This window comes from Lithobates pipiens, unplaced genomic scaffold, assembly GCF_037356315.1.
Source record: "Lithobates pipiens isolate NorthernLeopardFrog02 unplaced genomic scaffold, aLitPip1_a1.2 Scaffold_10, whole genome shotgun sequence".
In the NCBI taxonomy this organism is placed as follows: Eukaryota; Metazoa; Chordata; class Amphibia; order Anura; family Ranidae; genus Lithobates; species Lithobates pipiens.
The window spans coordinates 93,253,594-93,269,138 of record NW_027507686.1 but is presented as its reverse complement, the minus strand read 5'-3'; the positions used below and the strand labels follow the sequence as shown (position 1 = coordinate 93,269,138).

Below are 15,545 nucleotides of genomic sequence, written 5' to 3'. Positions count from 1 at the left end.
AGACACCACATCTAAATAACGTGCATATGCACCTGTTAGCTGGATCACACAGAGGAATACTACATCATTGCATCAGCTATTCCACATGCCTCTCTTTTAGTTTTTTTTAACCCCATTATGTTACTAAACGTCTTAGTTCTGGTTCACATCTATGTGTTTTTTGGTGCTTGTTGCAGAAACGCACTACAGTTCATTTACATGGTTTCCTATGGGACACGTTCACATCTATACTTTTTTCAGTTGCTGTGTATTTGGAAACGGTGAGGGACTTTTTTTGAATGCAAAACAATGTTTTCTTGGTTCAATGTACTTCAATGGAGAAGCTGCAGAAAAGCATGTAATGGGTTTTGCAGCAATTTGTGTTTTTTAATCTGCCCAACAACACATTAGCCAAAAAAAATCCAAAAACTCAAATCACAGCAAAATCACATGCGCAGAAATCAAAACGCACAGCAAAGAGCCTTATGCTGGCCACACGGATCAATTTTCAGACGAAAAATCTTTGTACATTCGCTGAATGAAAGAAAGTTGTTTTGACATTTTCACTTGTTTTTAACATTCTGTTTTTAAAATTAATGTAATTTCTGAACGAAAACCACATACACTGTCTGAAAATTCCTTTCACCAAGCAGTTTTCTAATTCCAAATTTTCCCGTCACTGTGGTTGAAAATGAACATCAATTTGACCCCCAATAACGATTAGAAAATCAAACAAACATTCTTAAAATTACATTTTTTTTTTTTGAGGGAAGATCTCTAATAGTATATACAGTATATCTCTTCTGTCTGTTGTTCTCAGAGTGGATTAGAGATTTTGCTCTCTAACCATATAGTTGGTTATTTGCAGAGATATTTAAGAATATATTGCTTATTTTTCTAACGTTACATATTAACTAAATTATACACCACAGAGACGGCTCACTGGGGTTGAGAGGCAGAACGCCGCATTAAACCAATAACCAAAGCAGCTCCTTCGGGGGTTTGCTACACATAACATGTTTGCACTAAAATTCATTTAACAATATATTTCCCGAAAATATACAATTTTGCAAATATTAATCCAACATAAAAGATTGTAACTAATATCTTTTTATTCTACAAGGCCTCTGCTTTCAGAAAATATATAAAGTTATGTGGGTTAAAGTGATTTCTTGGCCAAACATTCTAATTTTTACGTGTGCAAAAAAAAAAAAAATGGCTGCAGAGCAGAAGTGGTTAATGTGTCCCCTGTGCATCTCTCAGGAAGCTGGGAGCTGTGAAAACCACTTTAGCTTTAAACATGGCTGAGTGAAAGCACCCTCTATATAGTTCTGCCTGTGAATCACATACATTCTACAGCATCGACAATGTTCGTCATTTCCACCACCTCCATTTATACCATCTCACTTCATACCATTCCTATTCCTACTCCGCCCATTGTAGGCGTTTCCAGTCGCCAGCTGCCTCATGCATGTACTCTACGCTCATTGGCCCAAGCAAATCCGATGTCACGGAAGTAAGCCTCGCCCGTAATAGCCGCTAATTGGCGGAGGAAAGTAAAAAGCGCACGCCGTAAGTGACGGTCCTTAGTGATTGGCTGCGCCCTATTCCGTCACGAGTGCTCCTCCTCCTCCTGCGATTGGTCGTCACTTCAATCTCCTCTGGTGTTCTCGCCATGTCCGAGCGCCCTGTGTCTGCGGGGCCCTTGGGGGCCACCGTCATCGCGGCGCCAGGGGGTTCCGCGGTAGGCGGCGACGTACCTGTCAGTAGCCCCGCCCCGGCCACAGGAGGTCCCGTCCGCATGAACTTATATGCGACCTGGGAGACAGACAGAGGCAGTTCGTCTTGCGTACCCAGGTGTGACGTAACTACCTTTGTGATGATGTCATTTCACACCTGTTGTTGGCAATGTGTAGAGTTCAATGTAATTAACGAGGGAGTGTGGTGTTTGGCAGAGGTGGAAGTGCTGTCACAAAAAGTTAATGTACAAGTGTGTTATTGCATGGGAGAGCTGGTGCTGAGCTCTGGGTTTTTGTAAGAAAGATCCTTGCAGAGCTCATCCAATGCACTGCAGGGGTTAACTACTCTTCCCAAAGAGGTTCTAAAACCTGCTGACAAGTAGCATCTTCTCTCTGCATGGCAGTGTTTTGTTTACACTGAGCCCTGCGCATGCAGACCAGTGTATAGCCCTGGTACAGTTGTGTGCTGACACAAAGTAACTACCACCTGCATGTGCAACGGGTTACTTCATCTCAGCAGGGCCAATCAAGAGGCAGGAGGCTGAAAACTTAGAAGACCTAAAAAAAAAAAAAAAAAAAAAAAAAGGTAGACTTACCAGGGGGGATTGATGACATCAGAGCGCCGGAGGGGATTGTTTACAAGGTAAGTCTGCCAATATGGTCTCATGCGTGTGCACACACACACACACAGCATTTTCTCCTTTAAACGCTAGATTCCTGGTGTGTGACAGGCTGCTTAAAAAAAAAAAATACCTGAAGCCACATATTGCACATGTGTTTTGGTGTTAATGGATTCCAGTGGCCAGAAAATTAATTTTTATTCTGGCCATTGAAATGCATTAAAGGGTTAAGTAATCATAAACCCCCCCCCCCCCCCCCAGCCTGTGGAGCTTTATGCCGCGTACACACGACTGGACTTTTCCGGCAGAAAAGGTCCGACAGTCTTCCCGACGGACTAACGAACGGACTTGCCCACACACGAACAGACTAAAGTCTGTGATGACGTACAACGGGCAAAAGGAAGTCCAATAGCAAGTAGCCAATAGCTGCCCTTGCGTTGTATTCGGTCTGTCGGTCCAGCATACAATCGTTTTTTTCTGATGGGAATTGAGTCCATCGGACAGATTTGAAACATGTTCTATTTGTAGGTCCGTCTGAATTTTTTAAAGAAAAACGATCGGATTATCCCACACACGATTGGACTATCCAACGGAATGATTCCGTCTGACCTTTTCTGCCAGAAAGTCTGGTCATGTGTACGCGGCATTACACCTGTAATCAGTCCCCTTCAGACTCACCGAATAGCTGTCTGCCTGCACCTCTTGTATGGGCAAGCAGTTACCTGAGAGTAGGAAGATCATGAACTATGAGGGCACTCGCTAGCACCTTCGCAGCTCATTAAAGAGGAATTCCAGTAATTTTGTTTCTTTATTAAAAGTCATTATTACATTTCAGCAGCTACAGGTTTTAGTAGCTAAACGCTCACTTCCGTCTTCTGTTCCCAGCGTCTTAACTGTGGACACCCGGCAGTGACACCTTGTCAAAACCAGGTACCCACCCCCCTACCAAAAACAAAGTGCCATTTAGTGAAAAGGGGGCCTTAAAGTGGAACTTCCCCTTGTTGGGTGTAATTCTGCTTTAAGACCTACAAATGCCAGCTGCAATGGATGACGGTACTTGTATTCTATTCATTCCCAGGAAAGGCTGTAATACATTCCTCGTTTCAGCGCTTTCTTTTTCTCTCCAATGCTCCATGTTGTGGGTGAGCCCTCGCTGTGCTCGCATACAATGCAGGCCTACTGGTCCTACATTGTACAAGATAACATTGGAGTGCCACTGCTGTCCATAGTGCTGAAGAAAAAGAGGCTTTGGGGTGCCAGTTGCAGTGTGGAAACCTGTTGGAGTGTGAAATAAGAAAGTATTACATTTTATTCCTCTATCACTAGAGGAGTTCAGTTTCAAGGCTCGTTTTATTTTTGGAATTTGTGAATCTACAAATGTGTCTGTCTGTCGTCATTGCAGATTTGTTGTGAAAGGTTCAGGCTTTGGGAGTGGCATCTTGGTTAGTAAGCCGCGTAAACAAATATGCAGGCAGTAAAGTCTAAATGCTTGTGCTGCATCTTTGTTGCAGGTCATTGGCCAGTTCAAATGATTGGCCATGGAGTCTGCACCTTAAAGTAGTTATTGGTAGTTAGGCTTGGACTAGGAGGATACCGGAAGTGACGTCCGTAGTACGAACGTGTGTTCCATTCGTTTGCTGCTGTCTTGTTTATAGTTTGCCTATATGCTTCATTTTAAATGTGAGTACCCAGGACTATGTCCTTTTTAGAATAAAGTTTGATTTTATTACATGCTTCTCTATTGGAGCTCCTTCTTTTCTCCTATGGATGTGAATGTTGGCTTGGGGCTGAGGACCTAGAGGGGACCACCCATACTACCTATACCAGTGATGGCAAACCTTGGCACCCCAGATGTTTTGAAACTACATTTCCCATGATGCTCATCCATGCTGCAGTATACTTGAGCATCATGGGAAATGTAGTTCCAAAACATCTGGGGTGCCAAGGTTCGCCATCACTGACCTATACCATCTGTCTGTTGAAAGGAATATCTGCTGTTTACCTTACAGCAGTAAGGTAAGGTAGCCATTGCACCTAGTGTGTGGACACCTACTCGCGTGTTCACTGGTGGAGTTACTGTTTACTCATGGAGCCATCATACGTTGATGACAGAGTGGATATATAAAGTGCACGTTTTGATATGGACTGAGAGCTTTTTTATATAGAAATAGACACTTTCACTATTACTTCGTTGCACCTTAGTGGACATTGAACGATTCATTATTTGGTTTTTTTTCAGACTTTGTTACTTTATTTTTGAGTTTTACACTTTTATGCACTATGGACTGAATTATATTATATATTTCTTTTTTGATTATATGTTAAACAATTTTTGGCACTGAATGCACTTTATTGCTTATTGTCACTAGATGCACTTTTGTGGAAGAAGTTTTTTATGATAGTTTGCATGCGCTTAAAATCAAAATAAGTTTCTGAAAAAGCATCTACTTACTATTGAACAAGATAACAGTTATTGGATAATTATTTGCACATTGTATATTGATAGTTATATCCATATTTATCTATTCTATTTATTTATCTGTACTTTTAGTGGAGCGCAACACCATTCACCATATATACAGCTTATCGATTTAGGGGAGGGTTTGAACCCCTGTCGGTGTTTTGCTGCAGCCATACTTTCTCGTTTTTTATTTTTGCTTTACTTTTCTTTATCTGAAACATTGTGGCGCGAGGATAATCTATAATTACTGGTTGTTGGTGGTAGCTTTAATTTGTTTGGGTAAAATATAAAATTTATTCATTTTATTTTTGTTGTCAGTGTCCCATTGGAGGGGGGTTTTCTTTCCTTCCTTCCTATGCTAAGAAAACTTACAGAAAGCGAGAGGAAATTTCTCGAATGTTCGAGATCGCCTCTTGGATAGATGTTTTCATTGAAAAAATTAATTCTATTAGTATTATGGTAACAACTGTAAAATTTTGTATTTCTCCTCACCTTCTGCTCAATAGCAGGGGTTATCAGGACTAAAAGAGGGTGATTCTCACCAGTAGGGACACAGACAAGTGATGCACCGAAATTTCGGCCGCCGAAACAAATCGGCCGAAAATGCCCTTTTCGGCAATTTGCCGAAAGAGAAAAACGGCCGATTAATGGAGCTGAAAATGGGGCGTGGCCTGGGTGGGGGCGGGGCTCCGCCCCCGCCCCTGGTGACGCCCATCATGGGGGGTGTATAGCGCAGGAGAGCCGCCTCCGCCGCCTATTTGATCACAGCACCGGGAACATCACAGCTTTCATTTCAATAGCTGTGTGTTCCCGGCCGCGCGCCGTCACACGCAGCCCCTCCCCCTTGTCCGGGCACTTAGATAGACAGATCATCCACAGGATTGGATGGATGATCTGTCTATCAAAGTGCCCGGACAAGGGGGAGGGGCAGCGTGTGATGGCACGTGGCCGGGAACACACAGCTATTGAAATAAGAGCTGTGATGTTCCCGGCGCTGTGATCAAACAGACGGCGGCTCTCTTCCCTGCACAGGCTGGCTGCAAAATGGCACACTGGCTGCAATGGGGCACACTGGCTGCAATGGGGCACAGGCACACTGGCTGCAATGGGGGACACTGGCCTGCAATGGGGGATGCCTCCTGTACCACGTCCCCTGTCTCTGACCATCTCCTGTACCGCGTCCCCAGTCTCTGACCATCTCCTGTACCGCGTCCCCAGTCTCTGACCATCTCCTGTACCGCGTCCCCAGTCTCTGACCATCTCCTGTACCGCGTCCCCAGTCTCTGACCATCTCCTGTACCGCGTCCCCAGTCTCTGACCATCTCCTGTACCGCGTCGCCAGTCTCTGACCACCTCCTGTACCATGTAGCCAGTTTTTTTTAAAAACAGTAATTTTCGGTATCGGTGCTGTTTCGGTATCGGTTTTGGTTTTCGGCCTAGTGTATTTTTCATTTTCATTTTCGGTATCGGTTTCGGCACCAAAAAACCCATTCGGTGCATCCCTAACACAGACCTCAATAAAATTTTGGCAAGGATACTACTATACTAACTTTTTACTTCTCTATCCAAAATTAACAAAATATGTTGGCTTTAGTTGCACTTTAATTTCCACATTTGTATTTATTTATTTTTCCTTTTTTGCATGGCTTAAAGCGGTAGTAAACCCGCATTTTTTTATTTTTTTTTTAAAACCTGCAAAGCAAAAGGCATAATGAGCTAGTATGCACCGCATACTAGCTCATTATGAAATACTTACCTTAGAACGAGGCCCCGACATCTCGCCCGATCCACGCCGAGGAAGCCGACATGCTCCCTCGGCGTCTCTTCCGGGTATCGCGGCTCCGGCGCTGTGAGTGGCCGGAGCCGCGATATCGTCACTTCCGCACATGCGCGCGGGAGATTTAAATCCGGCCGGACGAGCGCTGCCGGATTTTCGCAGAGAGAACCCCCTTGTGCGCATGCGCCGCTGCAGTCAGCGGCGCATACCGAGGGGAATATCTCCTAAACCTTACAGGTTTAGGAGATATTTTTTTTACCTACAGGTAAGCCTTATTATAGGCTTTCCTGTAGGTAAAAGTTAAAAAAGTGGGTTTACTTCCACTTTAAGTTTGAGGTAGTGGTCAATAGAGGGATCTACATACCATATTTTTTTTTTTTTTTTTCAAATTTTTTATTTAACCACTTCAGCCCCGGACCAATAAATACCTTAAGGACCAGAGGTCTTTTTCCAATTTCGCACTGCGCTGCTTTAACTGGTAATTGCGCGGTCATGCAATATTGCACCCAAACGAAATTTGCGTCCTTTTCTTCCCACAAATAGAGCTTTCTTTTGATGGTATTTGATTGCCTCTGCGATTTTTATTTTTTGCGATATAAATGGAAAAAGAGCGAAAATTTTGAAAAAAAATGATATTTTCTTCTTTTTGTTATAAGAAAAATCGAATAAACTAAATTTTAGTCATACATTGAGGGCAAAATTTATTCAGCCACATGTCTTTAGTAAAAAAAATGTCAATAAGCGTATATTTTTTGGTTTGCGCAAAAGTTATAGCGTCTACAAACTAGAGTACATTTTCTGGAATTTACACAGCTTTTAATTTATGACTGCCTATCTCATTTCTTGAGGTGCTAAAATGGCAGGGCAGTACAAACCCCCCCCCAAATGACCCCATTTTGGAAAGTAGACACCCCAAGGAAACTGCTGATGGGTATGTTGAGCCCATTGAATATTTATTTTTTTTGTCCTAAGGGATTGAATAATGACAAAAAAAAAAAAAAAAATGTACAAAAAGTTGTCACTAAATGATATATATTGCTCACACATGCCATGGTTATATGTGGAATTGCACCCCAAAATATATTCCGCTACTTCTCCCGAGTACGGGGATACCACATGTGTGGGACTTTTTGGGAGTCTAGTCGCGCACGGCATCCCGAAAACCAATCACCACCTTCAGGATTTCTAAGGGTGCAAATTTTTGATTTCACCCCTCACTACCTATCACAGTTTCGAAGGCCATAAAAAGCCAAAATGGCACAAAACCCCCCCAAATTACCCCATTTTGGAAAGTAGACACCCCAAGCTATTTACTGAGAGTCATGTTGTCTGAACGAAAAAAAAGAGATTGATCGGTGGGTATGCCCACCATTAGATACCTCCCTTCATCCACCCACTTCTAATGATGGACATACATGCACCATTTATATATGCCGAAGCATGGGGGCATCCTCCCGCAAAAAAGTTATGCCGCGTACATACGTTCAAACTTTTCCATGGGCAAGCCCCCTGTCGGAATTTTGACCGTATGTACGCGGCATTAGGAGCAAAATCGCTCCTCCACCCCTTATGCCCCCATGCTTCGGCATATATGCTCTTTTTTAACTGTGGTGGTGAAATCACCGCCTACAGCACTGGAGTCACGGCTTTATGTATCGTGGGAGCAAACGCTGTTGCTGTCAAGATAAATAAATCCGCGCTGCAGCTGAATGGCGTACCTGCTAAGCAAATTATGGTTAACGTTAAAACAAAGTAACATCCCAGTAAAACCTTACCATACCATACCTGCAAAGCAATTGCCAAAAAAAACAGTAAAAAATAAAACATTTTTTAACACTACCTGTGCCTAAAATGTATATATGCCGAAGCATGGGGGCATCCTCCCGCAAAAAAGTTATGCTGCGTACATACGTTCAAACTTTTCCACGGGCAAGCCCTCCGTCGGAATTTTGACCGTATGTACGCGGCATTAGGAGCAAAATCGCTCCTCCACCCCTTATGCCCCCATGCTTCGGCATATATGCTCTTTTTTAACTGTGGTGGTGAAATCACCTCCTACAGCACTGGAGTCGCGGCTTTATGTATCGTGGGAGCAAACGCTGTTGCTGTCAAGATAAATAAATCCACGCTGCAGCTGAATGGCGTACCTGAAAACATGAAAAATGGTTAACAATAACACAGTAAACAGTAAAGTATAAAAAATTTGAGGGAAGAGAGAGAAGGAAGAGAGAGAGAGAACAATAAAACGACAACTATTTTTGGTTTTTATATTTTATATTTTTTTTGGTTTTTTTATTTTACTTTTTTTTTTTTTTTTTTTTTATACACTTTTTTTTTAACTGTTAACTGTAACGGTTCGGGTCTCTCAAAATGCGATGGCATCTTGGGAGACCCTGTGTAAGTGTGCCTAGCCTGTGAAATGCTGTACCCTACGCTAATACTTCACTAGTTCATGGTAGTGTTCAAAACACTCACCCTGACAAAGACCAGGATTGCCAGGACAGCGTGGACAATACGAACGGGTGTCACGCCTATATCCGCGCTTGCTACAGACACAACATCTTTTTTGGGGGGCTCGTTGGGTAGGGGTACTCGGGAGGACATAAGAATAATGCCTCTCATGCAGCCGGCTTACTGCATTTGGTTGGGAATGGTGAGGTACAGAACCCTCTGGAAACAGAAGCTCTGTGACAACCTCTCTTTGGAAGAAAAGAAAGGTTAATGTTCCGCCTGAAGTTTTGTATAGCACAAAAGCATTCAGCAAAGCCAATTGAAATAAGTAAGCAGACACTTTTTTGTACCAGCGTCTGGTCTTACGGGAAGTTAGATACGGCGCCAGCATCTGGTCATTGAGGTCCACCCCTCCCATATTTTTGTTATATTCGTGGACACAGAGGGGTTTCTCCACAATACCAGTCGCCGTAGAAATTTGGACCGTCGTGTCTGCATGAAGGGAGGTAAGAACGAAAACATTCTTATTATGCCTCCACTTCATAGCGAGCAAATTATTACACCGATAGCAGGCTCTCTCCCCCAGCCTAAGACGGGAATCTACAAGCCACTGGGGAAAGCCCCGGTGATTAGGTCGCACGGTGCCACATGCTCCAATCTGATTATCAAATAAATGACTAAACAGTGGCACGCTGGTGTAATAGTTGTCCACGTACAAGTGGTACCCCTTTCCGAATAAGGGTGACACCAATTTCCACACTATCTTGCCAGCGCTTCCTATGTAATCAGGGCAGTTCTCCGGCTCTACGTAACTATCTTTACCCTCATAAACCATAAAGCTCCATGCATAGCCTGTGGCCCTGTCACAGCACTTATAGAGCTTGACCCCGTATCTGGTACGCTTGTTGGGAATGTACTGTTTGAATGACAAGCGACCAGTAAACTTAACCAGGGACTCATCAACGCAGACAACTTTTTGGGGAGTAAACAAGTCTGCAAAACGTTGGTTGAAGTGGTTTATGAGGGGCCGAATTTTGTAGAGCCGATCGTATTCAGGGTCTCCACGTGGACGACAAAGTTCATTGTCACTGAAGTGCAAGAACCGCAAGATCTGCTCGTATCGTTTCCTGGACATGGAGTTAGAGAACACGGGCATGTGGTCAGCCGGATGCGTGGACCAATAAGCCCGCATCCGCATAAATTTATGTGTGCCCATGTTGAGGGAAAGGCCCAAAAACGTCTTAAATTCGGAAACCGTAACTGGTTTCCAATCTCTGGCAAGAGACGGCAACTGGGGATTAGCGGCGATGCGTTGACCAGCATATAAATTGGTTTGGTCCACAATAGATCTATAGAGATCTTCCGTGAGATACAGAGAATAAAAATCGAGTGGCGTAAAATCATCTGTATCCACCTGAATACCGGGTTGGGCAGTGAATGGGGGAAGTACGGGTTCTGCAGAAGTGGTGGGCACCCAATTGGGATAGGCGAATTCTGCAGGAAGGGCACTATGGGTACGACGGGCCTGTCTTCGTCTTCTTGGTGGCAGCGGGACACTACTTGTGCTTGCCACCTCGCCAGCTTGAACTGCACTTATGGGACTCGCCACGTCACCACGTGATACTGCAGTGCTGGATGTACGTCCAGGGTGTACTAGGCCGCTGGTGCTTGCCAGTTCACCAAAAGGATGAGCGGCGCTAGTACTGGCTCTATACTCCATACGAGGGACTTGCGGTTCCTGCACCTCAACAACATCAGAAAATCGGGGTCGGGTACACCTGACGTTAGCAGGGACCTCTTCTTCGTCGTCAGAGCTATCTGACATGGAGGCGCTGTCCTCTACAGGTTCGTATTCTGAGCCTGAATCTGACAGATCAGTGTCTTCCTCTTCACTATCTGTCATGCTCAGAAACGTGTAGGCCTCTTCACTAGTGTACCTTCGCTTTGCCATTTTGGGCTCTAAATTTAGGGGTACAGTAGTGAGACTCACAGGTAAAAAAGCACCTAGCCTGTCAGCGACTGTATAAAACGCTACAAAAAAAAACTGTTAGCGATCGCAGGGATCAGGCCTGACTCTGCGAACGCTGCAGTTATGTGTGTTGTGTTTTGTAAGTGACAGTGATCGATCGATACTGCACTTGGGTGGGCTGGGCTGGGCAGAGGGGCAAAACGCAGGTGCTAGCAGATATCTGGATTGATCCTGCTAACATAATGCGTTTTTTTTAGAACCCTAAATTGCTGGGCACGCTAGTATAGATCTGATCAGATATTGATCTGTTCGGATACTATACCACTAAGGGAGGTGTATGCTTTGCGCGTGGGTGTTAGCGGTGCTGGCACTAACCTAGCACTGCCTGGGGCGACGCAGACCCTTTCTGACCCTAAAACCAAATTTATATCACCCGCCGGGTGATCAGGGGGTTAAACCTTTATTAGGTAATAAATGGCGGGTGCCCTGATGCTATAAAAAGCGAACTACCTAACCAGCGTCACCCGTAACACTTATACGGTGATCACTGGTGAAAGGGTTAACTAAGGGCAATCAGGGGTTAAAACCTTTATTGGGTATTTATATGGGGGTACCTGAAGCTTTATAAAAACCTGACGGGGAACCTAAATAACTAAATAACTAACTGGCTAACCAGCGTCACCAGTGACACTTATGCAGCGATCGCTGGTGAAAGGGTTAACTCTAGGGGCAATCAAAGGGTTAAAACCTTTATTAGGTTATATATCGGGGTACCTAACGGTATAAAAACCTGGCGTTGAACCTAAAAAAAAACTAGCTTCCTAGCGGGACCAGTGACACTATTGCAGCGATCAGAAAAACGATCGCTTAGTGACACTGGTAAAAGGGGGTGAAAGGGTTAACTGGGAGGGCAATCAAGGGGTTAAACCTTTATTAGGGGGGGGGGTAGGGGGCTACCCTGGACCTAAAGGGGCCTAACACTAGCTGCCCTGACACTTTTTACAGTCACAACTGACACTAAATGTAGTGATCAATAAATAAATGAACACTGCATTAGTGACACTGTGACTGGGGGGGGGGCGGGGGGCCGATCGGGGGGGTGATCGGGGGGTGACTGGGTTGAAATGTGTGCCTGTGTGTACCTATGTGTCAGTGGACTGTTGGTGCACTTACTTGGACGTCTTCACTCCTCGCTGTCCGGTTCAAAAAGACCGCCACGAGGAGTGTGACATCACTTCCTCCTCCTGTGTTTACATTTTCACAGGGGAGGAAGTTCGTCACTGGCCAGGAGCGATCGAGAGGGGATGGCCAGAAACCAACGGCCATCCCCTCATCGCGGGTCGCTCCGGCACCGAAAGGGACCGCCGTATCTAGCGGGAGGGGGTCCGATCGGACCCCCCACCCGCTAGAAGGCATTCACGTACATTTACGTGATTGTGCCTGCCTGTGCCATTGTGTTGACGTACATTGGCAATACGGCGGTCCTGAAGTGGTTAATACAAGAAGACCAGGATACAGGGATCAGTACAACCAACAGTATACCGTATTTGCCGGCGTATAAGACGACCCGGCATATAAGACGACCCCCTAACTGTGCAGGTTTTTAAAATGTTTTGCCCGTACTCACCATTTAAGACGACCCCCCCCATTCCGAGGCTTCCGACGCTTCATATCCCTCTTCCTCGTTCTTGCTGGAGCCATTTCCTTCTTCCTTCTTGCTGGTGCTGGAGCCAATCACGGCGAGCAATGTATTCTATTAATGAATACAAAGCCTGCTGGGATTGGCGGAGGCTGTTACATCATCAGCCCGCGCCTCACTCTCAAAGCCAATCGGAGCAGGCTACTGTATTCATTTGAATACATCGCTCACTGGGATTGGTTCAGTGGTATATACTGTATGTAGCCGAAGCTACATACAGTATTACCGGACATCCAGAAGGCATCCCAGCAGCTGACCCGGCGTATAAGACGACCCCTCCTTTTTGCTCAGTTTTTTTAAGTGTAAAAGGTCGTCTTATACGCCGGAAAATATGGTAGATAACAGTACAACTGTAGGAAAACAAACGGCAACATATCTATACCAACTCAGACATAACGCTCGTCGTTAAGGTTTCACCACTAGGTAAGTCTAGAGTGTAGGGTCATTTAGACACATATAATTCCCACGGCCGACACCGTCTCCTCCAGGGAGATGTATGGCCTGTCTAGGTGCGGGGAGCAGCAACGCGTCTGTCCCTGTAAATGTGGTCCTTCCTTTTTTCTTTTTTTGTAATCTTAAATCTTAAATTCTCCCTACAGTGTTTCTCCTAGAGTTACTAAAGGACCGGAAGAGGTCCGCAGGGGAGGGGTGTAACATGGCAAGAGGGACAGGCCAGTAAAAGAGGGGGGGGGGGGGAAGGGGGGGGGAGAGGGTGGGTAAGAAGGGTACAGTATCAATATCCTGAAAAGGTCGTCAGTCGGCTCTCCTGAGAGCCCGGCCTTCAGTGGAAAACCTGAAGGCATTCCATGCCTGCCACGTTTTAGCGTACGTTTCCTGTCGGTGCTGGCTGGTGAGGATCAAGTCCTCCAGTCGGCTGATGTCATCCACTTTGTGTAGCCATTGAGCGATAGTTGGCGGGTTTGGGGATTTCCAGTTAAGAGGTATGCACGTCTTAGCTGCATCCAGAAGGTGCCGTATCACGGATCTGCCATATTTCCGGGAAGGAAAATCCGTCACATGAAAAAGAAAATAGGCTGGTGAAAGCGGCACCTCTCTGTCAGTGACTGTCTAGGTAATACGCCACACCTCTCTCCAGAAATTGTGCAACCGGGGACAGGACCAGAATATATGCAGGAGGGTGCCCTCGTCTGAGTGGCACCTCCAGCATCTGTCTGAGGTCGTCGGGGAAAATCTTATGTAAGAGAGCGGGAGTTCTATACCAGCGGGAGAGAATTTTAAAGTTTGTTTCCTGTTGCCTGGTGCATAGTGAGGACTTGTGGGTGAAATTAAGTATTTGTTGCTTCTGATTGTCCGTGAAGGTAACCGCTAGGTCACCTTCCCACTTAGCAAGATACGGGGGCTGGAAATCTTTTGGGGGTTCAATCAACATCGCATATGCTATAGACAATGCGTGGGCGAGGGTCCCGGTCTCTGCAGAGCTTCTCCAGGTTAGTAAGGGGTCTCTGTGAGTCATTGGGTGGTGGCGGCATGCTCTTGAGGAAATGGGATAGCTGGGAAGCCCGCAGGAAGTCTAGGTGGTATGGGCCCCCCCGGGTCCGTCAATTCCGCGTATGTCTTCCACCTACCCATTCGACTAAAATGGGATGCTTGGAAGAGACCTTGCCCACCAAGGTCCCGGAAACATTTGTCTCTAAGTCCTGGGGTGAAATTCGGATGGCCAATTACAGGTCGCACCGGCGCGTCAGGTGTCGACAGTTCCGGGTCAGTCAAAAGGAGTGAGCAAATCTTTGCAGTATTGCCTATCAGGGGGTGACGTCTAAGCTCAATAGGTAAGTCTCCATAGCACCACGGACTGCCTGCCAATGATATTTCAAATTGGTCCTGTTCTAACTGCGTCCATAATTTGGTGTCTTTATGGCGACACCAGTCTAGGAGTCTACTGAGGTGGGCGGCATAATAGTACTTCCAAATCTCCGGGAGTGCTAACCCCCCCGATGTTTGTGGTTGGAAAGCATGTTCCTGGGTAGGCGTGGATGTTTGCCCGCCCACAAAAAGCGGGTGAAAAGTGAATGAACCTGCCCAAAAAAGGCTCTGGGGATGTGGATCGGGAGGGCCTGGAATAGATAGAGAAATTTTGGCAGGATCGACATTTTAAGAATATTACACCGGCCTAGCCAGGAGTGCATACCGCCCACCCAACTATCCAGAAGCTTCTGTATCGATTTCAGTAAGGGGGGAAAATTAAGTTTATAGAGATGCGATATGGAAGGGGGAATAAAGGTGCCCAGATATTTCAGGGCAGTATCTGACCATTTCAGCGTAAAAGAGTTCTTTAGACGTTGTAATCGTGCGTGTGGTATCCCCACGCCCATTGCTTCGGACTTCGAAAAATTAATCCGCAGGTTAGAAAGCTGGCCATAAACATGAAATTACTGCATAAGGGTCTTAAGAGAAGTCTCAGGTTCTGCCAATGAGAACATAAGGTCATCGGTATATGCAGACACCTTATGCCTAGCCTCCTTGGTCCCTATTCCCTTAATTGCAACGTTATCACGGACATGGCACAAAAAGGGCTCCAAGGTCAGAGCGAACAGCAAGGGGGACAGGGGGCAACCCTGACGAGTACCATTCGCAATAGGGAACACATCAGAGAGTATCCCATTCACTCGTACCCTTGCTGATGGCTTTGTGTAGACTGCTGAAATCCAGCGTAGCATTTTGTCTCCGAGGCCAACATATTTTAGTGTAGCAAACATAAATGACCACTCAACCCGATCGAATGCCTTCTCGGCATCTGTGCCAAGGAACACACTTGGGGTCTGGGTCTTGGAAGCTATGTGGAGCAGGTTAAGGACTTTCGTAGTGTTGTCCCTTGCCTCTCTAGATGGA

General features: G+C 45.6%; 1 protein-coding gene across 1 annotated transcript in view; it reads left to right on the top strand.

Moving 5' to 3' along the window:
* Positions 1–1,601: 1,601 nt before the first annotated feature.
* PACS1 (phosphofurin acidic cluster sorting protein 1) overlaps positions 1,602–15,545 on the top strand; it is a 654,146-nt gene continuing 640,202 nt past the window's right edge. Inside the window, exon 1 of the mRNA XM_077450086.1 lies at positions 1,602–1,836. Coding sequence (XP_077306212.1) covers positions 1,655–1,836 — 182 coding nt within the window. The 5' untranslated portion in view covers positions 1,602–1,654. The remainder of the gene's footprint in view (positions 1,837–15,545) is intronic.